This window comes from Entelurus aequoreus, linkage group LG25 (genome assembly GCF_033978785.1).
Source record: "Entelurus aequoreus isolate RoL-2023_Sb linkage group LG25, RoL_Eaeq_v1.1, whole genome shotgun sequence".
NCBI lineage: Eukaryota > Metazoa > Chordata > Actinopteri > Syngnathiformes > Syngnathidae > Entelurus > Entelurus aequoreus.
In genome coordinates, this window is record NC_084755.1 from 5935010 (window position 1) to 5943612 (window position 8603).

The following is an 8603-nucleotide window of genomic DNA, read 5'->3' on the forward strand; positions in this document are numbered from 1 at the left end:
TCTGATTGATGTTGCAGTCTGAAAGTGATTCTTTATCACCGCCAACACCTCCGCCTCCCACGCTGCCTCCATCCCCTCCCGGGCGGTGCAGCCAGCACATATTGACGCAGCAGTTTGGGGCAGCAGCAGGATTACAAAGGAGGACAATGGAGGATTAGAAGGAAGGAAGGAAGGAAGGAAGGAAGGAAGGAAAGCGCTCAATGACAGCAAAAGAGAGAAAGAAGCGTCCAAACATGCTGGATGGGTTGCCAGGTGAAGTTTGGGGGCAGAAGGGATTGAAAAGCCTCAACATCAACTCATAAGGTGAGTAATATTCAACTGTACTTATATCAAATCTTCAAAATCAAGCAGTATTACAACACTGTGGTATACTTCTTCAACAATACTAGGAAAGGCACCGCCATCCTTTAGTAATCTTCAATAATCCTAATCAAAAACATCTGGCAACTTTAGCTCCATGCACTTGTGAGTCGAGAGCGTGTTTATCGTCATGATCATTCATAAACATTACGAACTTGCAGCTGCAGGTTATCATAAAACTTTACTGTATGTAAAGTTTGTGTTTTCTATTCTGTACGTTTGGACGCCTTTTTGAGGCCCTAAACGTGCACATAAATCCCCCATATGTTGCAGGCGTGTCAGGTATGGCACAAAATGTTCTTTTTGGGGTCCCAAATGTTTGGTGGTGGTTGAGGGCATCGGGAGACAAGCGTGAGCCGACTAGTGTGACACACCCCCAAGTGGGAGGTTCATTTTTGAATGGTAATTTGTCAAAAATACAATTGTACAAAAAAAAGCGAAAAAGATCTCGCCTGTGTCAAAAGTCACAAAAAAAAACGGTGAGGGGGAAGACAGTGCAGGTGAGCGAGCCGACCCTATACAGACCCGTCTACCTGTCAGCGCACCGCTCGCTACACACAACCAGCAAAATAAAGGCAACCAATCCAGAACTGAATCCCTACTCACAGAAACACTTCAACTGGGTCCAACAAAAACTAAGACATAGCCAGAAGTTGATAGGAAGTAGCTTTCCAGCCCGGAAGCACGTGCGGGTGTGACATGGTGCAGGTAAGCCAGCATAGAGCCAGCACACCTGACTGCTTCCAGCAGAAATACTGAACAAAAAAGGTCAAAATACAAAATAAGAAAAGTCAAAATACCAAACAAAAAATGTTAAAATTCTAAATAAAAAATGTCAAAATTCTAAACAAAAAAGTTCAAAATACAGAACAAAAAAGTTCAAAATACAAAACAAAAAATGTCAAAATTCTACATAAAAAAATGTCAAAATTCTAAACACAAAATGTCAAAATACAAAACAAAAAAGGTCAAAATTCTAAATAAAAAATGTCAAAATTCTAAACAAAAAAGATCAAAATACAGAACAAAAAATGTCAAAATTCTAAATAAAAAAAAGTCTAAATTCTAAACAAAAAAGGTCAAAACACAAAACAAAAAAGGTCAAAATACAAAACAAAAAAGGTCAAAATTCTAGATAAAAAAGTTCAAAATACAAAACAAAAAATGTCAAAATACAAAACAAAAAATGTCAAAATTCTAAATAAAAAAATGTCAAAATTCTAAACAAAAAATGTCAAAATACAAAACAAAAAATGTTAAAATTCTAAATAAAAAATGTCAAAATTAAAACAAAAAATGTCAAAATACAAAACAAAAAATGTCAAAATTCTAAATAAAAAATGTCAAAATTCTAAACAAAAAAGGTCAAAATACAAAACAAAAAATGTCAAAATACAAAACAAAAAATGTCAAAATTCTAAATAAAAAATGTCAAAATTCTAAACAAAAAAGGTAAAAATACAAAACAAAAAATGTCAAAATTCAAAATAAAAAAAGTTCAAAATACAAAACAAAAAAGGTCAACATACAAAACAAAAAATGTCAATTCTAAATTAAAAATGTCAAAATTCTAAACAAAAAAGTTCAAAATAAAAAACAAAAAAGGTGAAAATACAAAACAAGTCCTACTGAAAAGAAAACTTAGCTATTTTTGGAATGTTGCCCATCATCTACAATCCTTAGGTGAGACAGGATAATGTCTTTCCCTATTCTGTACATTCTAAATAGTAAAAAACTGCTAGTATGAGGCGGCTAACAAAGCAGGCAATGAGGATTCATCTATTCCGCCTATAAAGCGCTCTTAGAAAAACATCCAAAACTATAAACAAAGTTTTATTTACATGCAGGTTGTAAGAGCTAACACAGAGGAACTACTTTTCACCCGTAGTGCTCACATGGCTCCTCCGACCACCAGCGAGAGGTACTCCCATCTTCTGCTGCTGCTGTGTGGTCTTTGAGTCGGGAAAAGTTCGTACTTAAAGTCAACTTTGAAATTCCACACGCTGCGTACAAATCCGAACTGATTCAAGCACTGAATATTTGCTCTTAACCACTTCGCAAAAGGAACACAGTATAAATAAAAGCTGACAATATTGCTAAGAAAACTCATTTTGTTTTATCTGAGGAGCGGGGAAAGAGAGCAGCAGTGCTGAAAGATACAACCATCCCATCAGTCGACACCCCAGGGAGAGTGGACATTGCAAGCTACAGTTTTTATGTTTATAGAGACGTTTCTAAACGCAAAAAAGTGTTTCCTGCAGTTTAAAGCTTTGAACCGGATGTAGAAGTGCCATTCTGCCATTCTGCGTTTCTACTCGTATGGATTCTTCATTCATCAGTCCAAGCCACGTTTGTAAGTTTTACAATATAACTAAAACTATTCTTACTTACTAAAGTGTCCCATGTGTGATGTCTGTAGGAGTGTTTTCGCGCATATTTGTACCTGCTATCGTAATGTCGTAATGACACTAGCGTTGTCAGCGTTAGCTAACATGCTAACACATTTACAAGTGTCTGTGTTAGTATTATTAACTCACAATGACATTCTTTTTGTATTGTTTCACTCTCACAAATTCCTCAGTAAATTCAGCAAAACGTCAGTGTGGAGTTATTGAGTCTGTTTAGCTGACTGGAGAGCTAGCTATTTTATTGATTATGGGACAAGCAGTAAAAAATGGATGGATGGTACTTTTTCTTCACTTATTGTTTGTCTTTGGTACACTAATGTGTTTATTATAGGCCATTGGTTCTTTGTTTTATTTTTGCAAAAATATATATATCTATTTTTATATTGCTCTTTTTATCTTTGGTATAAACATTATTATGTCAACTCCAACTTATTGTTTTTTGTTGTTGCTCTTTTTTGTATTACAAGATTTTATTATTGATGGTGTTGTGCTGCATTGTAATCTTTTGTTTTGTGATTGTGTGATGTTTTTTGGGCCTGGACCCCAGGAAGAATAGTCTCCACTGCGGTGTACACTTTGATTGATTGATTGATTGAATTAGTAGATTGCACAGTACAGTACATATTCCGTACAATTGACCACTAAATGGTAACACCCAAGTAAGTTTTTCAACTTGTTTAAGTCGGGGTCCATGTTAATGGGGGTCCTTAAAAAACTCAACTAAACTAGCTTGCGCAGCTACTAGGTCCATGACCATGACTTCTGTTTTGTTTGATCGCGCCATTTTACTGCCCTGTTACAGACACAATTAAGGTATGTAAATATTTAAGAATATTTAACAATAAGATTTAAGAATATTTCTGTGTAAATAAGTCATTACACAACATATATTAATTTGGCTTATAGTCTGGTGTGGCTAATAATAGGATTCTTTATTTTCTCAAATGTAGTGGGTGCAATCTATAGTCCAGAAAATGTTCTTCACAGTTTATTTAAGAAACATACGTATATTATCTAACAATCTACAAGGTTAATGTAGGTTGCTTCTCTTTCTTCCCCTCCATTTTTCTGCATTCTTTCATATCTCTAGTTATCATGACGTATATGTATTGTTGCATTTGAACAACTGTATTGTTGATAATAGAGGTACATTATTGGTATTATTCATTATCAATAGTGATATTTCTATTGGTATTTGTATTGCTCCATTTGTAGTGTAATAATGCTCATTGTCATTTCTGTATTATTATTTATTTCGCTAACTGCTTCTTTGCTATCACTTGTACCATCATATTTGTACATATCCTATTTGCTGATGTTGCTCTGTTGTTGTTGTTGTTGTTGTGTTTGCTGTTGTTGTTTTAGTCTCTCTGTCTTATCCCCCTCTTGTCCCCACAATTCCCCCCTCTGTCTTCCTTTTTTCACTTTCTATCCCCTCCTGCTCCGGCCCGGCTGCACCAAATGATAATATAAATACATTGAATAAAGTCAAATACAAATAAGGCAACAAGAGAAGTATCCTACACTTCTCTTTTGTAAAGTCAATGTGAACAGCTGATATGGGCATCTACATCTACTATATGATCATCTACATCTACTATATGATCATCTACATCTACTATATGATCATCTACATCTACTATACGATCATCTACATCTGCTATATGATCATCTACATCTACTATATGATCATCTACATCTACTATATGATCATCTACATCTACTATACGATCATCTACATCTACTATATGATCATCTACATCTACTATATGATCATCTACATCTACTATATGATCATCTACATCTACTATATGATCATCTACATCTACTATATGATCATCTACATCTACTATATGATCATCTACATCTACTATATGATCATCTACATCTACTATACGATCATCTACATCTACTATATGATCATCTACATCTACTATACGATCATCTACATCTACTATATGATCATCTACATCTACTATATGATCATCTACATCTACTATATGATCATCTACATCTACTATATGATCATCTACATCTACTATATGATCATCTACATCTACTATATGGTTTGTCTGAGAAGCTGGACAGGACAAAAAAAATAAAATAAAATAAAGAAAAAAAAGAAAAAAAAAGAAAAAAAAAGAAACATTATTTATTTAATTTATCCAATTTAGTTGGAATTAATTTAATTTGGCACTGTGCAATTGTATGTAGCAGTAAATTAATTAGTCATCAGTTTTTATGAAGTTTTACTTTGGCAGTATATTTGATGAGTAGTTATTTTTGTAATCAGCCTGACCAAAGCCTTGATCGTCATCTTTGTGATGAACACCTGCGTTCACATCCTTTGACAAGGTTGTCAAGTGGAAGTAGGTTGGACATCATTTCATTCAAATCCAGAGTAAGATTACAAAATGTAGTGTTATTATTTGAGTGGTTAAGAACCGCGCTCCTAAACTACGGAGCAGCAGTTTGGATTAAACAAGCCTTGATTACTTTCACGTTTTTAAAGAAGTGGGTGGATGTAATCACACAAGCAGGTCCTCAGGGTGCACACGGCTCCTTGCCAGCAGATAATCCCGTCTCAGATGTCCGCAGGCATGGCACCACCAAGTAGGGACCAGAGGTGGGTAGAGTAGCCAGAAATTGTACTCAAGTAAGAGTACTGTTACTTTACAGATTTATTACTCAAGTAAAAGTAAGGAGTAGTCACCCAAATATTTACTTGAGTAAAAGTATGTTGTGAAAAAACTACTCAAGTACTGAGTAACTGATGAGTAACCTGCTCGTTTAATGATGACGCCAACAAATAATGCACAAAAACATAAAAATAGCAATGAGCAAATTCAGAGCCAGGAATATCTCTTAAGCAACTAAAACAATAATATACATTAAATAATAATACATTAACATAAAAAAATGAAGGCAAATTGAGCCACAATAACTTAACAGCACCATAGGCTCAGTAGGCAGAGATTACGAAGGAAAATAACAAGTTAGCCTTTACGCAAACCATAAACTGATAGGTGTGGGCTGCACCTGGGAACACACTGTGCACTTCTGACTGGTGTTTCTATGCATGCGTGTGTGTGTGTGTGTGTGTGTGTGTGTGTGTGTGTGTGTGTGTGTGTGTGTGTGTGTGTGTGTGTGTGTGTGTGTGTGTGTGTGTGTGTGTGTGTGTGTGTGTCTATGAGGCTGCAGTGTGTTAATAAATTATACCCACACGATGTACATTTGACAGTGATTCATAGCAGGGAAGCTAACATCAGCCTACGGTGACAGCCAAAATATCTACTAACGTTACTTACCACCATGTGCTTCCTCAAATTTGACGTTGAGTTCATGTAAGCTTAAGCTTGTGGCCGCAGCGGCAGTCACATGACCAAGCTCTGTTTGATTCGTGAAACGGAGTCAAACGTCACCAGTGACTACATTTGATTGGTGAAATGGAGTCAAACGTCACCAGTGACTGCATTTGATTGGTGAAACGGAGTCAAACGTCACCAGTGACTGCATTTGATTGGTGAAATGGAGTGAAACGTCACCAGTGACTGTATTTGATTGGTGAAACGGAGTCAAACGTCACCAGTGACTGCATTTGATTGGTGAAACGGAGTCAAACGTCACCAGTGACTGCATTTGATTGGTGAAACAGAGTCAAACGTCACCAGTGACTGCATTTGATTGGTGAAACGGAGTCAAACGTCACCAGTGATTGCATCTGATTGGTGAAACGGAGTCAAACGTCACCAGTGACTGCATTTGATTGGTGAAACGGAGTCAAACGTCACCAGTGACTGCATTTGATTGGTGAAACGGAGTCAAACGTCACCAGTGATTGCATCTGATTGGTGAAACGGAGTCAAACGTCACCAGTGACTGCATTTGATTGGTGAAACGGAGTCAAACGTCACCAGTGATTGCATCTGATTGGTGAAACGGAGTCAAACGTCACCAGTGACTGCATTTGATTGGTGAAACGGAGTCAAACGTCACCAGTGACTGTATTTGATTGGTGAAACGCAGGCATGCGATAGATCCTACTTTGAAGGTCTGTCTGACAAACCAAAACAAACAAAGCGTGCATTAACAGATGGATAAAAATCAGTAGCGAGTAGCGAGCTGAATGTAGATAAATGGAGCGCAGTAAAAGTAGCGTTTCTTCTCTATAAATATACTCAAGTAAAAGTAAAAGTATGTTGCATTAAAACTACTCTTAGAAGTACAATTTATCCCAAAAGTTACTCAAGTTGATGTAACGGAGTAAATGTAGCGCGTTACTACACACCTCTGGTAGGGACTAAGTCTAAAGTCACATTTTTACTTGTGTGAAACAAGGTGAAGGATGCTCTGTCAGATTAGGAGTCATGAAGAAGGAGTCATGAAGAAGGAGTCATGAAGAAGGAGTCATGAAGAAGGAGTCATGAAGAAGGAGTCATGAAGAAGGAGTCATCAAGAAAGAGTCATCCACATCCTGACTGATGACTCGTCCTGCTGACTCAGCTCTAATGTCGGCTTTTGTTTACAGCGCCGCTGGCCGAGTATCTGCTGCCTGGTGGACGCCTGGTTGGTGGCAGCCATCCTCCCACCCCGGCCTCCAATGAAGGATTATTGTTGCCATGGGAACAAGTAAGTGCCACAGGTGAGGGTGGTAGACTTCTGTGTGGGACGGCTGAATGTGGGATTGTTCATCGGCAGCTCCGACCGTCAAACTCTTAACACCGAGATCATTTTGTAACACAATCGCTAGCATTCTAATATTAGCATGCTCATTTTAAAAAGGTATGCACCTCAACGCCAAATATTTTGTTACTTGAGGAATGATACCTGTTAGCATGCTAACGTTAGTATGCTAGTTAGCATGCTAACGTTAGTATGCTAGTTTTTTTACTCTAATTTTGTGGGTATTCACCTGCAGTCACATGTTGGTGCTTGATGCATGCTAACATTAGCAGGCTAGCATTTTAAAACACATTTTTCAGATACACACCACAGAGAAATATATTTTGGTACTAGACTCATGTTACAGTTAGTATTTTAGCATGCTAACATTAGCATGCTCGATTTGTTTTGCTAATTTAGCAGGTGTACGCCTCAATGTCACATATTTTGGTATTTTACTAATGCTAACTGTAAGCATGCTATTATCTGAGATTGAGATGTAGTTTATTTAGAAGGTTGAACGACGTCACAGCTTGCTCGGAATGTTTGATTGTTTATCGGCAACTCAATACATTGAAGGATTAACACCAAGGGTGACCAAAGTGTGGCCCATAGCTCATTTTGTAACAGTCTGCGGCACAATCGTTAGCATTCTAATATTAGCATGCTCATTTTAAAAGGTATTGCACCTCAGAGCCAAATATTTTGTTACTTTAAGAATGATACGTGTTAGCATGCTAACGTTAGTATGCTAGTTTTTTTAATCGAGCTAATTTTGTGGGTATTCACCTCAGTCATATGTTGGTGCTTGATGCATGCTAACGTTAGCAGGCTAGCATTTTAAACACATTTTTCAGATACACACCACAGAGAAATATATTTTGGTACTAAACGCATGTTACAGTTAGTATTTTAGCATGCTAACATTAGCATGCAAGCTTTTCTGCTCATTTTAAAAAAGGTATACACCTCAGCGCCAAATATTTTGTTACTTGATGAATGATACCTGTTAGCATGCTAACGTTAGTATGCTAGTTTTTTTACTCAAGCTAATTTTGTGGGTATTCACCTCAGTCATATGTTGGTGCTTGATGCATGCTAAAGTTAGCAGGCTAGCATTTTAAACACATTTTTCAGCTACACCCCTCAGAGTCACATATTTTGGTACTTGAC

The 8603-nt window shown here is 37.0% G+C and overlaps 1 protein-coding gene across 1 annotated transcript in view; it reads left to right on the forward strand.

The window, feature by feature from the left end:
- The window catches only part of LOC133642747 (ATP-sensitive inward rectifier potassium channel 12-like), a 13692-nt gene continuing 5089 nt past the window's right edge, over positions 1-8603 (forward strand). Inside the window, exons 1-2 of the mRNA XM_062037109.1 lie at positions 1-303; positions 7297-7397. Of these exons, the coding sequence (XP_061893093.1) occupies positions 7369-7397 (29 nt within the window). The 5' untranslated portion in view covers positions 1-303; positions 7297-7368. The remainder of the gene's footprint in view (positions 304-7296; positions 7398-8603) is intronic.